Source organism: Artemia franciscana, chromosome 9, assembly GCF_032884065.1.
Source record: "Artemia franciscana chromosome 9, ASM3288406v1, whole genome shotgun sequence".
In the NCBI taxonomy this organism is placed as follows: domain Eukaryota; kingdom Metazoa; phylum Arthropoda; class Branchiopoda; order Anostraca; family Artemiidae; genus Artemia; species Artemia franciscana.
This window is the reverse complement of record NC_088871.1, coordinates 50,965,935-50,985,448: the sequence shown is the minus strand read 5'-3', so window position 1 is coordinate 50,985,448 and position 19,514 is coordinate 50,965,935. Positions and strand designations below refer to the sequence as shown.

General features: G+C 35.9%; 1 protein-coding gene across 1 annotated transcript in view; it reads right to left on the bottom strand.

Annotated features, from left to right (window-relative positions):
- Nucleotides 1-1,458: 1,458 nt before the first annotated feature.
- Nucleotides 1,459-19,514, bottom strand: part of LOC136031528 (zinc finger protein on ecdysone puffs-like) — a 56,150-nt gene continuing 38,094 nt past the window's right edge. The window contains exons 2-8 of the mRNA XM_065711198.1: nucleotides 18,627-19,203; nucleotides 16,339-16,437; nucleotides 14,174-14,250; nucleotides 9,044-9,095; nucleotides 5,268-5,372; nucleotides 2,932-3,033; nucleotides 1,459-1,767 (exon numbers count right to left, since the gene is read on the bottom strand). Of these exons, the coding sequence (XP_065567270.1) occupies nucleotides 1,474-1,767; nucleotides 2,932-3,033; nucleotides 5,268-5,372; nucleotides 9,044-9,095; nucleotides 14,174-14,250; nucleotides 16,339-16,437; nucleotides 18,627-19,196 (1,299 nt within the window). The 5' untranslated portion in view covers nucleotides 19,197-19,203 and the 3' untranslated portion in view covers nucleotides 1,459-1,473. The remainder of the gene's footprint in view (nucleotides 1,768-2,931; nucleotides 3,034-5,267; nucleotides 5,373-9,043; nucleotides 9,096-14,173; nucleotides 14,251-16,338; nucleotides 16,438-18,626; nucleotides 19,204-19,514) is intronic.

The following is a 19,514-nucleotide window of genomic DNA, read 5'->3' as shown; positions in this document are numbered from 1 at the left end:
TATATATATATATATATATATATATATATATATATATATATATATATGTATATATAAATTAAGAATACCAAAACAATGGTCCCAAAGCAACCCACGAAAAAGGCCTATCAGTCTCTCGAATTATATCATAAGGAAGGGACTCCCATATAGAAGGAAGAACATGGCGAATCGAAAATGCAGATCTTGTAGACCTTTTAATCGGTTTTGTGATCACATACGAATTCTTTGTCTCATATTCAGGCTCATCTCTCTCAAACACACCAACCAAACATTCAGGTGCATTTTTATGCAATATATCAAACACAAATAAAGCCTTATAAAAATTAAAAAGACCTGAAACTAGTAAAATATTTTTTTTTTTATAACTATCTCTAACTGAAATACGATTATCACAATTAGCAAGAACCCGAATCGCCGAATTTTGGAGAGCACGTAATGACTTCAAATGTATTTGAAAAGTAGATGACCAAACAACAATAAATCAAATAAGGGTGTACAATAGAAAATATATCTCTCTAAGTATATTAACTGGGAAAAAAAAGTATTTCAACTTCCTCAGAATCCCTACATTCCGAGCAACTTTAGGTGATATACATTGTATGGACTTTCAGAAACTAAGAGTCTCATCTACTATTGATCCAAGATATTTCACAGACGGTACACGCGCCATACGGTAGGATCCGACATTTAACTAACTTCAACCAAGGATAATAATCGGGTGATCTAGAAAAAATTACCCAATGAGATTTCTTATAATTTATCTTCAGGTGATTAACCCTAGTGTTAGTTTCGCATTTGAATACTTTACTTATAACCATGGGGACCAGTAAGTGGGGAGAATTCTTCTCCACCCATTTATAAGTATTAACATACCCAAACAAGAGGGGTGGGGGTATCTTAGTCCAAAGAACCCTCATCCTCCTGAAAGAAGCTGTGATAATTATATTAGTGATATAACTAATGACCTGACTTACCTCAGTTTGATAAGATAAGTTGGAGGTAAGTCTGGCATAATGTACATTGCCTCTCCACGCATTTACAAGTATTAACACACCGAATACAGAGAGGGGGGAACTTATTCCAAAGAGTACTCTTGCTCAAAAAAAGGGAAAACTAGTGGTCTTGAAAATCACATTTATTTGTTCTTAGGATCTTTGGGATTAAACGAAGTATTATGTTTTTCACTATTCTATTTTATTTGAAGAAGGTGACTTACCTACATGCTACAATGTACAAGTTTACAGTTAGAAAGCTCAGCGAGAATTTGAAAATTTATCCACACAGACTACCCCACTATCAGATTCGAAAGGTACCGTCAACTACTTTTGTTTTGTTCTACAGATTCATATAAATATAAAAAAAAGAATTTGCATGAGCCTCCGAACATGAATGCACGCAGGGGGGAGGGGGGCATCCCAAGTCCTCCCAAATTTCTATGTACTTCTTTTTAAGCTATTCTATTAAACTCGTTCTTTAATTACTCCCCCCCCCCAAAAAAAATACCCCCTGAGTACATTCTGGCCTCCGGATACATACCTTCAAATGTTTAGCTGTCAAGAAATGTTCATCTCGATCAATACGACTATGGAAGTCTTCATTGCACATATAGCATTTTGGATGAATAAAGGCTTTTAATGCCAGATGGGTCTTAGATTTTCTGTGACGAAACAGGCTACCACTGAAATCAGCGTCACACATGTTGCAGTGTTGCATAGCACCTGGTACGTAGCGACGGTCGTTATTTTTTTCACGCTTTTCTTCTTGGAGCTGTAAATTAGGATATTAAAATAATTTTTATTTGCACACTAGTATATCAAAATAATTTGTAAATGGGCAAATAAGCCAAAATTTTCGACGAATATTTTGGAGAGAGAGAGAGAGAGAGAGAGAGAGAGAGAGAGAGAGAGAGAGAGAGCAGAGAGAAAAGGGGGAGGAAGAGAGACACAAGGAGGGGAGAGAGAAAGAGGGAGGGAAGGAAGGCAGGGGGAGGGAAGAAAGGAAGAGGGAAGAGAGAAAGAGTGAGGGAAGAGAGAAAGTGAGGGGAGAGAGAAAGAGTGAGGGAAGAGAGAAAGAGTGAGGGAAAAGAGAAAGAGGGATAAGAAAGAAAGACAGAGGGAGAGAAGTAAGACGGAGAGAGAGAGAGAAGAGAGAAAGACGGAGACAGAGAAAGAGAGACGGGGAGACCAGAGAAGAGAAGGAGATGAGGAGGAAGAGAAAAAAAATCCTTTACAGCACCTTACAATTAGACAGAAAAAAAGAATATTACCAAACAAGTCCCACCTTTCAATTAAAACCTTTTTGTGAACAGTCGGTAGTTTACATAACAATTCACTCGTATCTTTGCTTTCCTCTACTTCTTCTGCAGATGGTCTAAATCCACTTTACATGACTTCCTTGGATGATTAGTCAGACTTCCACCATCACAGTCAGTGGGGGCTGATTTAATTCAAAGTTGGGTAGAAACCAGGGTTTGAGTTAAACGGGGTTTGGGTTACATAAGAAACCAAATGCTGCATTACACTAATTAGAAAGTATACTTTAACTTCATGAGAATTTCACTTTTGCAATAGCAAGATAGTCAGTTGAGTTAAACCAGGTTTGGGTAGAAACGAGGGTTAATTTAATCAGGTTTTGAGTTATATGGGAACCAAATACCAAACTACACGAATTAGAAAGTAGACTTTTATTTCAAGGAAATTTTGATTTTTCAAAAGAAAAATATTCGTTTTATCCGTAATTCGTTTCCAAATACGAGTAAGGAATTTATAGAGAGATAAACGAATTCACAATTCATTTTGTTGCTTGATATTTTCCTTTTATCTTATTGTGTTGACCTTGAAATAGTACTCACTACTTAGAACTTTTGTTGTTGCTCTTTATATTATTAGATTCGTTTTTATAAAAGTTAGGCAGAAAAAAGGACTAACAAACCTGTGAAAGTAATCTTAATGATTCAATACGAGCATTGTGTACTTCTTCAGTTCTCTTCAAAACATCATTATGCATCGCTCCTTTCAAGTGACGTTCAAACGACTGAAAAAAGGTATCAATTTATTAATTAAAAGGTATCAAATTAATCTATTATTATTAATCTAATTAATTATAATCTATTATATATGAACCAAACAAAAATACTTATTTCTTTTTCTCCACCCTTTCCCTTCCCTCTCTATCACTTTTTCTTTTACCCTGTCCCTTCCCTCACTCTTTCTCTCCCCTCCCCCTCTCTTTTTTGCCTTCCGGGAGAAGAGAAAGCGTCATATACTTTTTCAGTTTTCCTAACAACATCATTATGAATCGGTCCTTTCAAGTGACGCTCAAATGACTTCAAATACTAATACTACTATTACTAACAACTCACCGCAGCACCAAGCCTCCTGAGGCGAATACAGCTACGCACGCTCCTCCTCCATCCCATCTCAATAATTGCTATTCAACTCCAAAGAGCAACAGATCATACTCAAGCACATGGCCCTTTCTTTCAACCCTGCTCCTCCCCTCTGGGGGGTGGGGAGGAAAAACGTTTTGTACAACTTCATTTTTCATCGCAACATCACTATATCGATCCTTTTAAGTGGCATTCATATTGACTGCAAGTAGCAATCAAAATTAATCCAGAGGTTTATCTGAATATGAGCTAATTAAGTAGACTGTCGCTGTCACACCTAAAGATCACATATTTACACTACTGAGATAATTTCTCAGAACTGTCCCTCAAAGGTAATTGCCTAAAAAGCCTTCCTCAAAGGGAGGAGCCAATTAGATCAGGAAACCCGAAACGCGATTGGATATACTTTGCTCTGCACACCCTCCCGTGAAGAACTGCTTAGCAAATAGTTCATGTTAATTATATCCAAAGCGTAAAAGTGTCAGATATGACATTTAGTAACGGTAAAAATAAGCATATATATATATATATATATATATATATATATATATATATATATATAAAACCCATTAAAAATCAAAATTTAAAATTTAAATAGCAGAGTATAAACACATAGACAACTTCTTAACACTTTGATTTTACTAAATACGTCATTCATCTTAATTTTGAAAAAAAAAAAAAAAAAAAATCCCATTACGGCACCATAGAGGGAAATAAAGATGAAATTTACAAAACCGGAAATACTGAACACGCAAAGAAGAGGTATCATCGTATTATGAGCTACGACTTATTAAATTCTATAACACCACATGCTGTTAATGAACTCAAGTGTGGGTATTTTCTTAATTATAAGGAAACTATGGATATAGAACAGCAATACGCGTACATTTTAATGGCCGCATTGTGCGAATGGATAGCCTCAAACGTAAACTAGAGTTTACACTAATTTATCTAATAGAAAAATATATAAACATTGGAGAATATAGAAAACGGTCACGAAAAACAATAAGAGGGGAATGAAGGAGAGTTAAAACTTCAAAAATGACTAAATCGAGAAAGAACAGAAGAAAAAGTGATTCTCTTTTCTTTGATAGAAAAAAAGAGGGGATTGAGAGAAAGGGTAAGCTTGAGAGGGAGAAATAAAGAAAGGGAGCGAATGAAACAGACGAATGGAAAGAGAAATGGTGGGTGATGAGCTCGTCTATTGCAAGGTACTCACGATTTTGTAGAGCCTATGACATGAATTGCGTGGCCTAAACAACAGGGTGTCATCTAAACAAAAAACCCAACACTTTAAATGCTAAAATTAACTAATATTATTCGGTTATAAATAGTTTTATTTTGTTACAAAAATAACATAGTACTTCACAGCAGAAAATTTCCCCTTGAACTATTACAAGTGATAATGAGAGACTAGTTGCTCTTTTAAAACGCATGTGTTTTGCCTTACTTTGATTCTACACTACTGAAGTACTTAGCAGCAACGTTAGCAGCAACAACTATGTCAAAGTAGAAAAAGAGAAAGGGGGAGGGAGAGAGAGAGACAGGAAGAAGAAGAGAAAGGGGAAAGAGAGAGTGGGAACAGAGTAAAAAAAAGGAACGAGTGAAAGAAAGTCGAGAAGCGGAGGGAGGAAAAAAATTAAGTTTGGGAGATAGGGAAACAGAGGAATGGAGAGAGAGAGAGAGAGAGAGAGAGAGAGAGAGAGAGAGAGAGAGAGAGAGAGGAGAAAAGATCGAGATACAGAGAGAGAACAATTTTCAATTATTTCACTGGTTGTTTATTGTCCTCGTTCTTCTTTGCTTAGCGATTTTTTGTTTTGAAAAGTAAATATTGTAATAAGGTTATTGAAAATAGCTGTAAGAAAATGAAAAAGCTTACCGGTCCATTCCATACTTCTTTGTAGCAAAGATGACAAAAGAAGTATCTCTTGGGAAGACCTTTGTAGGGGGTGTTGTCTTCTTCGTCTTTACCCTGACGTGCACCCTAAAAATAGTTGGAAATAATCAAACACAGTAATTAATCAACAAGAATTTCAGTTTCCCATTTAATTAAATCAAGAAAACAAAAACGAAGGGCGCACCCAGACCTTATTCGGAGAGGGGCTACAAATTTACCTTTAAGGAACCCATTAAAAATTTGTTTATATGCATTTTTGTTACCATTTAACGAGTCGGGCAATCATTTTTTTTTTGGGGGGGGGGGCTCAAACCCTGTACCCTCCTCCCCTGGATACAGACTTGACAAGGACAAGGAAAATACACCTATGGGTTTGATAATAATATACAAACCATCTAGTGGAAATTATTTGATTTTTTTTACTATTATTATAGAGAACCCAAAACAATTGCTAAAGAATAGATGGAATGCTTTCATAATTCAAAGAACTAAAAAAAAATGCAATCAGATTTTTTTAACCGGTGAAGTTGAAACTTACTAAACCATTATATCTTAAGTATTATATTAAGTATCTAAGTATTAAGCATTACATCTTAAGTATATCAATATATCTTAAGTAAACAAAAAAGAAACGTGGCTGAAAAATCAGCAAAAACGGAAACCGAGCTAAAAAAAAAAAAAAAAAAAAAAAATTGAAACAGCTTAAGAAGCTATAGTTGTCTTTAGGGATTAACAGTTACTGTTGATCCCTAACTGATAACAGTTATTGTAATTATTAGGGATCAAGAGTTACTGTTTGAATTTTTATAGACAAAAAGCGGTGTCAAATATATTCGAGACAAACAAGTTTTTATTTTGATATCCTTGGTACTTTAAGAACAGAAAATCCTTGAAACCTTAAAAGGAGGGACGAAACCCTTAAATTAGGGACAAAAATGTTTTTATTAAACAGGGGCAAGAAGGTTTTTTGATGTCCTTTGTACTTTAAGGATAGAAAAACTTTGAAATCCTTCCACAAGGGACAAAAACCCTAAATAAAAAACAAAAAATGATTTATTTGATATCCTTGGTAATTTAAGGAGAGAGAATGCTTGAAACCCTTAAACGAGGGACAAAACCATTAAATTATGGATAAAAATGTTTTTAATTTGATGTCCTTGGTATTTCAAAAATCCTTGAAACCCTTAAACGAGGGACAAACCCCTTAAATTAGGGACAAAAAAATCTTTATTTTGAAGTCCTTTGTACTTTAAGGATATATAATCCTTGAAACTCTTAAACGAGAGACAAAACCCTTAATTTCGGGACAAAATGTCGTTATTTTGATGTCCTTGGTACTTTAAGGATAGAGAATCCTTGAAACGCTTACACGAGGGACAAACCCTTAAATTAAGGACAAAAAGGTTTGTATTTCGATCTCCTTGGCACTTGGAGGACAGAGAATCTTTGAAACCTTTAAACAATTTTCGTCAACAGGTGTAACGTGCCTCCATTTGAACTGAAACGTATCTTCAAAGCCTCTTCCTACTGGTTCAGTGGAAACTTACCATAGTAATTAGTATCTGAAAAACTTTATTATATTTGAAACAAGAGCTAAGAGCTCATATGGTATGAGCTCTAACAAAATTCTAAGAATCAATAGATTGATTTGAAAGGAAAATCAGAGGCTTAATACCGGTCAGGATTTAAAACAAGAGCTCTGAGTCACGATGTCCTTCTAAATATCAAAATTCATTAAGATCCGATCACCCACTCGTAAGTTATAAATACCCCATTTTTCTAATTTTCCGAATCTGGGATAGTCGAATCTGGGAAAACGACTTTATCAAGTCAATTTGTGCAGCTCCCTGACACGCCTACCAATTTTCATCGTCCTAGCACGTCCAGAAGCACCAAACTCGCCAAATCACTGAACCCCTCCCCCAAAGAGAGCAAATCCAGTACGGTTACGTCAATCACGTATCAAGGACATTTGCTTATTCTATCCACCAAGCTTCATCCCGATTCCTCCACTCCAAGCGTTTTCCGAGATTTCCCCGTCCAATTCCCCTCAATGTCAACAGATCTGGTCGGGATTTGAAATAAGAGCTCTGAGACATGAATTCCTTCTAAATATCAAATTTCATTAAGATTCGGTCACCAGTTCTTAAGTTAAAATACCTCAATTTTTCTAATTTTTCTAAATTAACACCCCCCAGCTCCTCTAAAGAGAACGGATCCGTTCCAATTATGTCAATCACGTATCTAGAGCTTGTGCTTATTCTTCCCATCAAGTTTCATCCCAATCTCTTCACTCTAAGCGTTGTCCAAGATTTCTGTTTCCCTCCTCCAACCCCCTATGTCCCCAGATCCAATTCGAGTCGAAAATGGAGCATCTGAGACATATGATCCTTCTATATATATCAAGTTTCACTAAGATCCGATCGCCTATTCGTAAGATAAAAATACACCAATTTTCACGTTTCCCAAGATTTCCAGTTTCCCCTTCAACTCCCCCCAATGTCACAGGATCTGGTCGGAATATAAAATTAGAACTTTAAAGCACAAGATCCTTCTAAATACCAAATTTCAGATCAGGTCACCCGTTCGTAAGTTACAAATGCCTCATTTTTCCGAATTAACCCCCCCCCCCCCCAACTCCACCAAAGAAAGCCGATCCGGTTATGTCAGTCACGTATCTTACACAGGTTTCTATTCTTCCCATCCAGTTTCATTCTGATCTCTCCGCTTTGAGTATTTTCTAAGATTTCCGGTGCCCCCCCCCCCCAATGACGCTGGATCCGGTTGAGATTTAAAATACGAGATCTGAGTAACGAGGTCCTTTTAAATATGAAGTTTCATGAAGATCCGATCACTCCTTCGTAAGTTAAAAATACGTCATTTTTTCTAATTTTTCAGAATTAAAGCCCCCCCCCCCCAATAGAGCGGATCCGTTCCAATTATGTCAATCACGTATCTAAGACTTCTGCTTATTTTTCCCACCAAGTTTCATCCCGATCCCTCCAATCTAAGCGTTTTCCATGATTTTAGACCCCTCCCCAAACTCCCCCCAATGTCACCAGATCCGGTCGGGATTTAAAATAAGAGCTTGAGACACGATATCCTTATAAACGTCGAATTTCATTGAGATCCAATCACCCGTTTGTAAGTTAAAAATACCTCATTTTTTCTTATTTTTCAGAATTAACCCCCCTCCCAAATACCCCAAAGGGAGGGGATCCGTTCCGATTATGTCAATCATGTATCTAGGACTTGTGCTTATTTTTCCCACCAAGTTTCATCCCGATCCCTCCACTCTAAGTGTTTTCCAAGATTTTAGGTTTGCCCCTCCCAACTCCCCCCCGATGTCACCAGGTCAGGTCGGGATTTAAAATAACAGTTCTGAGACACGATATCCTTCCAAACATCTAATTTCATTAAGATCTGGTCAACCGTTCGTAAGTTAAAAATACTTCATTTTTGCTAATTTTTCCGAATTAACCGGCAACCCCCCCCCCCCTTGATTTTCAAATCGGGAAAACGACTATTTCTATTTTAATCTGGTCTGGTCCCTGATACGCCTGCCAAATTTCATCGTCCTAGCTTACCTGGAAGTGCCTAAAGAAGCAAAACCGGGACCGACAGACCGACAAAATTTGCGATTGCTATGTCACTTGGTTAATACCAAGTGCCATAAAAGTCAATCCTTTAATACAGGCATTTAACTGAGAAACACTAAATGTAAGATAGAGAATTTCATAGAAAGAAATGAGTCTTACTTTTGATGGTGTCTTGTCCTTCTTTCCATTTTCTTTATCACCAGCTTTACCCCTGAAAAGAAAGAGAAATATGCAATCAATGAATCAAGACTATAGAAGAAATAAATTAAAAAAAGCTTCCAGAAAAAGTTGGACAGAAATCACAAAAATAACCATCGTCATAGCACATTGCCACTTTCCGTTTAGCCCTAGACCGTTGACCGAAAAGGATAATCTTCGGCAATATCATCCTTCATCCACAGAGCGTGCCCTACCCATCTCAACCTTTCTTTCATTATAGCCCTAGAAAGCGGGATTGGACCTCATTTTTCGTACAGCCTACTGTTTGAAATACAGTAAACCGGAACTCCAAGTTTTCAAAGGCGACTTTAGTTATAACCTAATAGCCGTAGAAAAGCTGCCCCCTTAATACAAGTGTCAAAACTAACTTACTGAATCGCAATATTTTGACTGTATCCTTCATTCAATAAAATTTTTCACCTATGTAATAATTTTTCGAATACATTTTATTTTATGTAACACCTACCCTTACATTATTGATTACTTATTTGACTTTCATTCATGTTTTAGTTTAAACTGTTTAATTTATTATTTTTTTATATATCATTTTTTTTAATCTGGCCTACCAATTGAATAACTGAAAATACAAATTTCTAAGATTATTCAATGAAACTAGCAACAGACGAAAAGTGTAAAAAAAAAACACTGCTTCTTTACAAGAGAATATTCGTCGCCTGATAACTAGGTACGAACGTGTCGTCTGAGAGTCGATGCATGCACTTAAGGCGGAGTTCTTGGTTCCTCGGCAAGCAACCACCAAAACAGTGATCTTACATTTGTAACGGTCGAACGAGCGAAGATTATCCTTGAAAAGCTTCATGAAGTGACTGGAATAACGTAGAATTATAATACCAGGGGTACTTATTTACTAATAATTGAGAAAACTAGCAACATAATTCGCTCAAATTACGGCAAGCTTGTCTACGGCAAAGCTTTAAGTAGTGGTTGCTCTCCCTCATCTGCTTCATATATCACCGCCAACTTAAGAAAAAAAAAAAAAAAAAAAAACTAAGAAAAAGAAAAAACTAAAAAAAAAATAAAAACTAAAACTAAAACTAAAAAAAAACTGCTGCTGGGGCGCACACAGTTGGGAGGGGGGTTAGGACAGGGGTTCTTGGTTCCTCAGCAAGCAACCAGCAAAACAGTGATTTTCCCAGAAAAGCTTCATGAAGTACCTGGGAATAACGCAAGGTTACGAAATCAGGGGTACTCATTTACTAATAATTGAGAAAACTAGCAATAGCATTTGCTCAAGTTACGGCAAGTTTGTCCCTCTGAAATTTAGCTTGAACATACAGATTCTTGCAAAGCTTCAAGTAGTGGTTGCTCACCCTCCTCTGCTTCATATAAGACCACCAACCAAAAAAAAACTAAAAAAAAAAAAAAACTAAAAATAAATAAAAACTAAAACTAAAAAAAACTGTGCTGCTGGGGCGCACACGGTTGGGAGGGGGAGGGGGGGTTAGGAGGGGATTCTTGCAAAGCTTCAAGTAGTGGTTGCTCTCCCTCATCTGCTTATATATCACCGCTATGGGACTGGTTCATGCAAACTGATATAGACTAAAATTCTGGTCTGTATATTGCAAATACCTAGCTTTTACTTCGTTACCTGCTAGAAACACATTCGTTTAAAGATCTCAAAAAATATGGTAGATCCAATTATCATTGTGCAATCTACTGCAATATACGGAAAAAAGACGTCGTTCGAGTTCTTGCCTCTACATCTGATCTCTGAGTGCGAATTAATAAATTTTTTATTTAATTTGATCCTTGGTGATGAACATTTTTTGCATTGCATTGCTCCGCTCTTATTTTCTTGTATGAAAGACACAATTAAATGATTATTATTATTATACGAAAAGCCCTGCTTGTGAGTGCCATTCTGTTGGTGAAGCATCCGAGAAGCCGAAGACCCATCTCAATCACACCAAACCTTGCCTAAGTCACCGAGTCCTTTGCGTAAAATGAACTCATGTCAAAGTCGCACTTTCACACGACCCGTACCAGTATGGTTGTTGGTGCAGTACCAAAAATGGTGGAGTACCACAGCTTATTTAGATCAACTTAATCATCGTTCAATGGCTAGAGTCGGGAGGTGCCTTAGGTGGTGTCCTGCCTGCTAAGCATCTTATAGCTGCTATTAATCTTATAAGTAAAGTAGGATAACTTATAAGTAATCCTACGTTCTCGGTATTAGCGATTCTGCGCCCTTTTTACTGCTGATTTCGACTCTTGGAAGCTGATATAACTTGTGGAACCCTTAAAGACACTCATTGCGTTCCAAGGAGGCAGATATAGGAACACCCTACAAATATCAAGGGTACCACCGCGTGGAAAGAGGCGCAGACCCAGGGGGACAGGGCCCCTGAAGTTCATAATTAAAACACCTTCTACACAGCTTCTCCCAGCAACAGGTGAAGTTACTCGGCATCTCAAACCACTCAACGAAACGATCCTGTCCTTAGAAGAGCAACTGTAAAAGGCACAATAGCCCCTTTAAAGGGTGGACAGGAATGGCTCACCACTATTCCGACAGAATAGCCACGAAACTCCCTCTTTTTCATATAACGATGGTAATGATGGAAGTTAACGCGTCCGAGGCAACCGACTTTTAAAGAGCTAGCGTAGCAAATTGTGGAAATTATTTTATTTCTAATGATGACGATGTTAGGGATTTAACTACCACGTCCAGGGCAAGTGGCGATCATTTATCCAAATTGACGACTCTCCCGTAGGAGAATACATCTATATTTACTTACAAGACATGTTGGATCGTAAACAAATGCACAAAAGCTAGACTAGAAAAAAGGAATTAATTCTAAATGAAATCAATACTTACCGTTGGGATGTTACTGGACTATCAGAGATTTACCTTCCTTTGAATAGTTTACTTAATAAAGATGTTTACAATATTGCCACAAATCTACAAAACCATGTTGATACGATCAACAGCTTTTATTAAAGTATTTAAAGATGTCTACGATATCAACACACCCTGCTAGTTCTGATAATCAGCAGACGGTTTATGAAACGTATTAAGGGGCCTGGGAGTGAAAGTATACAAGAGGGGAACAGCGAACCTAACGTTTAAGGTTGTTTTATCATGGAGAATATGATGGTGCCCATTTTTACTGTCCAACTTTTTCAATCTAGAAATGGCCCTCAAAGTACGATTTTCTTTGGTGTTGCCGTATGTTTATGATAACGTAATGGGAATCATGGAAATATCAATAAAATGCTTATCATATATCTAACACCAGTTTTGAGGGGTTCCAAACTTTTTTCAAAGTTCCTATAAATATTTTTCCATAAAAACATTTTATTATTAACCACTAATGGAAATAATAGTTACCAATACTAAATCAGCTTCAAATGGTAGTTATTTTTCACGAGACAGTTTTATTTTTTCAAAAAGCATTTTAAACTTTTAGGTACTATGGGTCGTGATTCACTCTTTACTAAGTTACAGCTATTCCTGCAAGACAAATTTGTTTTGTTTGTCATAGAGTGTGAAAATCTATAATAAAAATTTGCACTTATGCATAATTTTGAGGAAACATAGAGACTTATCAAAAATGACCCATCTATCGCTACACTGCCGTCTATTTAGCACTGATGCCATCAATGGCAACAGACATATTCTTCTCGAAAAGGAAGACCAGCTAAAGCTACCAAAGTTATGTACGAACTAATCAGAAAATTTATAGTTTTTAGTTTAATTCTGTAAAACTCACCTCTGACCTTGTATCACCTTTGAGATTCTTGATAAGGTTATTGTAGGGGAGACCGGCTCACATTCGCTACTTTTTTCGTTCTTTATTTATTGTAAACACACTTTTCAACTTAAAATAATTTTGAAAATCCTGGAATATAGGCTTATCTATGGGGTATCTAGGAAAAAAATCCCCAACAGTCAATCTTTTTCGATGCAGTAAAAAAAAGAGCCACAGTGAGATTCTCAAAAGATGGCTAACCTGGACCAACCTGGTTCACGTTCGCCACACACGTTCTTTCTTTCTGTAGAGAGGAAATTACAGAACACCTGAACAGGAGGAGGACTTCATTTAGAAACGTTGTTATTACTTTAAATAGAATTTAAAGGCGTTAAGAAGTATTCCAGAATTTGAATTTTCCGTCGTTGACGTAAAAGTGACATCCGTGAAAACACAATGTTCCTTAAGACTACTTGCAAAGTACGAATCAAAAACAGCATTGTCGTACCCGTGTTACAAATATCCAGGATCTGATAGAAAATGGGGGAGAGGGTGGGGTGCTTTAGATCAAGTCTGAATACAGGTCCAACCCCTGGGGGAGGATATAGATTTTAGGAAGGGGGTATATGCCCTGCATATGCTTTGCAAGGCTACTTGAAAAGCACATGTCAAAACAGCGTTGCCATATAATGTTCTGTTGATGACACGCCAGAGGGCCGAACAATGAAGAGAACATTTGTTACTCAAAGAAAAATCTTTGTGTGAAGTTCATAATTTAAACAATTCTCAAAAATATCTTAAAAACTGGTTTACCAAAAGCGGAGGCGAAATTTTTTTCGAGTAAAGTTGTCATTGAAAACATGAACAGTGCTACCATATGGTCAGCATATGTCAAAATAGGGTTGAAATATCTTGTCTTCTTGATGAGACACCAGAGGGCAGAACAATGAAGACAACACTTTAGAGTATAATATATATTCTTTAAGTGAGATTAATATTTAGGACAATTTGAAAACATACCTTAAACAGTGTTGCCAAATTGTTTATGAAGTATGCAAACGGAGGCAGAAATTCTTTTTAAGCCAAGTTGTCTTTGAAAATATGCCAATGATATTGAATAAGGATAGGGCTGATTTTAGTTTAATATATGCTGTGGGAGTATGCCTCCGGCATTAAACTGCCTTAAATAAGTCTTCTTGATTGACTTTTAAATACTGAAAAAAGCTCAGATAAAATCTGAATCAAGAAATGAGGCTGTATTTGAAGTTCCAATAAAATTTGGAAACAGCAAGAACATCAAGAGAGCATCGAGCAATGAAACTGGAACATCGGTCAAGGGTAGTTACCAGGATCTTACCTAGATGGTGTTTGCTTCGCTTGAATATTTTTCTTTCTGTCATATGGTTTCTCATCTCGACGACGATCTCCAAATTCCTGTTTTAGAAGAAAAGAATGAAAGATTGAAAGAAAATTTTTTTTCTATTTGAGTTCATAGAAATAGTATTATATTTGGCATACTAACGCGGACTGAGAGACGATAGCATATGGACTCTGGAAAAATTTGTACATTTCACCTAAAGTAATAGGATACAATAATGAAAACAACAGGTCGCAATGGTGAAAACCAGAATAATAAAAGCAAATAAGTGTAAAAGAGTAAACAAAAAATGGATATGTGGATATTTAAAAAATGGAATCTCCAATTTCCTATTTTAGAGGAAAAGAATTAAAGTTTGAAAGAAAAAAAATTCTCATGAGAATCACATAAATAATTTTATATTTGGCATACTAACGCGGTCTGAGACACTATAGCAAATGAACTTTGGGGGAAATTTGCGAATTTCACCTAAAGTAATAGGACAGATAAAGGAAACGTCGCAACGCTGAATATCAGAATGATGAAAGAAAACAAGTGTAAAAGACAAAATGAAAATAGATACTTTGAAATTAGAAAATGGTAAAGGCGTATAAATATCTTAAGAACAAAGTGGAACAGCGAAAAGGAACAAAAATAATGTTAGTTCTAATTTAGCTTTGAAGTACACTGCTAATTCCGGAAAAGTGTAACGACAGAGAAAATGAGAACGATAGAATCAAGTGAAAAAAAAAACAACAACAGACAAGTGGAAATAAAAATTATCAAGGGTGTAAATATATTACGAAAAATGTGAAATACCGAAAGGGTACATGGAAAATATTGCCAGTCGTAGTTTAGCTTTTGAGTATATAGCTAATTGGGCAAAAGAAGAACAACAATGAAAATCAGAACGACGGAAGATGAACAAGCATAAAGAAAGAAGCAAAACGGCAAACTAGAAATCAAAAATTGGCAAAGGCGTGTAAATATGTTAAGAATGATATAAAATATCGAAAGGGTTCATTGAAAATATCGTCAGTCGTACTTTAGTTTTTGAGTTTATAATTGGACGACGGTGAAAATCAGAATGATAAAAGCTAAACAAGTGTGTAAGTGAAAAAAGGATAAATGAACAAAAAAAACCAAACAGGTGCATAAATATATGACGAGAAAACCGAAAGACCGCATGAATAGTAGCCCTATTTTAGCTTGGGAATATATGGCTGGGCTTGCAGAAAAAGAGCCCCAGTATTTTGAGGATTGTTCTTTGAGGATTGAATCATTCCAAGTAGCATCCCAGCACAACAAATCTCTCTAAAATAATTTCCAGAAGGATATTTATAAGACAGAAAATCAGACGCAAGTACTTCGAAAGTAACCGACACTATAAAGGAGCAATTAACGTAGCAGCAAAACAAACTGAAGTGGGGGAGGGGGGGATGTGTGAAAAAAATTTACAAATTAACAGTAAAGTTAAGCAACTGTTTATTCTCTTTTCATCTTTTTGCAAATTTCCACGTTTTTTTCGGTTTTACAAGTTTGCACAGAAAGACTGACTTAATAAACAAGAAAGTTCTGTGTTAACAAGAAAGACTGACTTAATAAATAATTTAGCCACTAAAAGAAGCAATGGTCAAAACGAGATGCTTCTGACACTTTTCAAGCCCCGCACCCCTTTGAATCATATCCCTCCTACAACACCCGCTTCGATTAGACAATAGAACTTGGTAGAATTACAACTTTATATGCACAGAGTATCAGGCAATTGTTCAGAAAACTTTCAAAAATTACTAAAACAAATACTTTCCATACACTCTCCAAATGGAACTCCTGTTTTAGACCAAAGCCCGTAAATACGCTAAAGAAAATGATAGAATATATAGAAGATTGAAGAAACGGAATAATATATATATATATATATATATATATATATATATATATATATATATATATATATATATATATACATATATATATATATATATATATATATATATATATATATATATATATATTATACATCAACTTTCTTGAAAAATTATGTTCATAAAGCCTTTTTTTAAAAAGACAATGAATTCAAGGAATTGCTGAGGGTAAAGTATTGAAAAGAAAAACAAATAAAAGGAAAAATATAGATAAACCACTGGGAAAATAGTAAAAACTACCTTTCTTGTCATCTTTTGCCCATAACCACGAGCTTCATCCCTCCGATAGCGCGGTTCATCGCGTCTTCCTCGAACTCCCCCTCCAAAAAGTGATGCATTCTGGAATTAATAACTGAATAAGACAAAGTGTTTTTTGAGTACATACTTTGGGTATTAATTGGGAGAGGGAACATACCCCTTGGATATTGAAGAGCACATTTTTGAATATAACTACGATCTCGTGAGTTGGAATTACTGGTACATACTAATTTTAAGCGAGTGAATTTTTACAAACCTGAGTGCGTACCATGGAAATTTATTGGGTAGGGGGAACATTCTTGAAAAAAGTGCAGTCATAAAGCCTGTTGCAAGTTGAGGGAACTTCTCCAAAGTAGCTATAACTGGATTCAAGACATTAAGTGAAGACGAAAATGAAGATAAGCCTCAAAGCGGATACAGTCCCACACTACGAATAGATGGTGTTTACTCTACAATAAACTCAAGCCTCTAGAACTCAGGCTAAGAACGTTAAGGACTTGAATGCCCGGCAGACTGAAAAATAATTCTTAACAAATTTGATGAAAAAAGGATAGATGGAATTTTAGAATGAGATTTTTTTGTTAAGTCAAATTGCAAAAAAAGGAAAAGATTTAACACTTAATAGCAAATAAATACACATGCCATTAATTTTTTTTAAAATTAAGAATATTAGAAAATGTAAAGGATACAGTAGTTCAGATTGTCTTTAGAAAGGCCTACCGATTATTCAAATTCGAATAAAAAATTCGAAGGAACAGATCTAGCATAACACTGACCAAGACGACTGATGCATAGGCAAGGGGGGGGGATGGGGGTAGGCTAATTTATCCCTTATGAAACCTTAATATTTTAAATATTTTTTCTTTAATTCCATATATTTATCACATGATTCACTTGTTTGTAGCGTTTCTTCAAATGTTTGTAGCCCTTTTTTTTTAAATAAAAATGTTTGTAACATTTTTTTCTGATGCCTTTACATTATAAGCTTAAATTTGGGATTATTTTGAAAATTCAATATATATATATATATATATATATATATATATATATATATATATATATATATATATATATATATATATATATATATATATATATACCAGTAATAATTGAAAAGATGCTGAATAAAAGATAAATGAATTTGTCCCTTCCATCTATTTTTTTTAGAAAGAATAGGGTGAAACAAGTCGAAAAGGGAAAAAGAACATAATAGAAAGAGAGAGAAGAGAAGAAGAACCAAAAGTTTCTTCTAGTTCCAAATACGTGAGGGCACAGTCACGGATGAAAAATAGGGAAGGGGCGTTTCACAATAGGACTTGTCCGAACTTTCGCGCATAAAAATTGTGACTTTAAAATGTTGCTTTTGGCGTTTTAGCACCCTCCCACGGTGAGATAAATGTGCATACACAATTTATGACATCCTAGCAATATTATGATACCTAGGAAACCCTACCACAACCAAAAATTTTAATAAGCATGGGTAATCTAAAGTTATATCTGTAAATCAGTGTTGGGCAGTTTATTCGAGATTTTTTTTTTTTTAATATTTACCAATTACTTTGAAGGCATTTACCTGGATAATTATATTATTTAAAGCAAATACAAATAAACATAAGCTTCGAATAGATAGTGGAGGAGGAAAATTCCATTTAATATTTGAATTAAAATGGAATAGTTGTGTTGAGGTTCTTTCAAGTTATTCAGTGTTAATCATGCTTGGATTTGCAAATATATTGGAAATAAATTGCTAGTGGTAAACATATTGGAAAGTTGTACAATATATTTGATAAAAAAGGTAAAGGATACGGCATTAGACTTTACAGTCCCAACCGGCGGTGCTGATCTCCGTTTCTTGGCCCTTCAGCCAGGAAGTTCAATGGGGGGTTGGGGGCCAGCCATCCTGTGCTTTCGCACACCCTTCCTGTTTACCTTCCTCAGATTTCTCCAGGTACCTATTTAGAGCAGGGCCAACTCTGGCTAAGCTTACAGGGTCACGCCACTGACCCCCATCCCAAACTGAAGAATTGGGTACACCGGGATTCGAACCAGCGCCCTCTCAGACAAAGAATCCCGAATCCAGCGCACCAATCCACTCGGCCAGGACGGTTCCTGGCCGATAGTTGGGAAAAATATTGGATAGTACGTCGGGAGAGGTCTCAGGAGGGTCAGTGCTGCAGTTTTTGAAAAATATATTTTGGATAAATGGATCCAAACTCTAATATTTTAGTAACAATTTGCAAAAGCAACAATAAAAAAACTATTATACTTACCATAAGGGGTTGGGCCATCAAAGGTGCTGGGGTTGGAAGTACAGGTTGTTGCTGACTCTGAACAAGGGCATTAATCAGAGTATTAGCCAAAGCCAGCTTGGCTTCAGATTCCATTTGATGGACCATGTTGGGTTGAGGTCGAAGAAATTGCTGTTCAGGCTCCCCAAGCAACCCTCTTCCTCTTAGTGGCTCTTCTCTTCTAGGAGGATATCTCTCAGTTTCCTGTCTATGATAAGGACCTTCATCATAAACGGACTTTCTAGGGCGGTCACCTCTCTCTCTGAAGCCTCCATATTGACCTCCACTTCCATAGGAATCAGATCGACGCTCCAAAGTTTCTTGCCTCCTCATCTCATTTTCTTGAAGAAGAGCTACTCTTCCTGAATTTGCATTAAAAGAACGAATGTCATCATAATTTGTGGACATTAGACTTTGACGGCTTTGATAGTCATTTCCTCTGAGGCCACTGGAAATTCCTGTATCTTGATATCTACTCGGCTGTGTGTAGCGATCATCTGCATTCCATCTTCTCCTTTCGTCACCATAAGCATTATCATTTCGATTATACATATTCAAACTGAAACAAAATAAGACATATTTACATCTGTTCAAATATAAGTATTTATTATCTTTTTTCATATATAAATTAAAAAACAAAACAGAGGAAGCCATAGTCTTGCCTCATTTTAAAATGACGAGAAAAGATGGCGGCTATATGTCCAATAACAACACAAAAGCTTAGCAATATATAAAAAAGATAATATGCCACATTAAAACCATAGATGTTGTGGTCCTGTAAACTTATCAAATAACAATCAATCAATCAATTTATTTATAACCCATCTACAAAAAAGAGGGCGGAACGCCCTTAAGATGGAGTAATAAGAG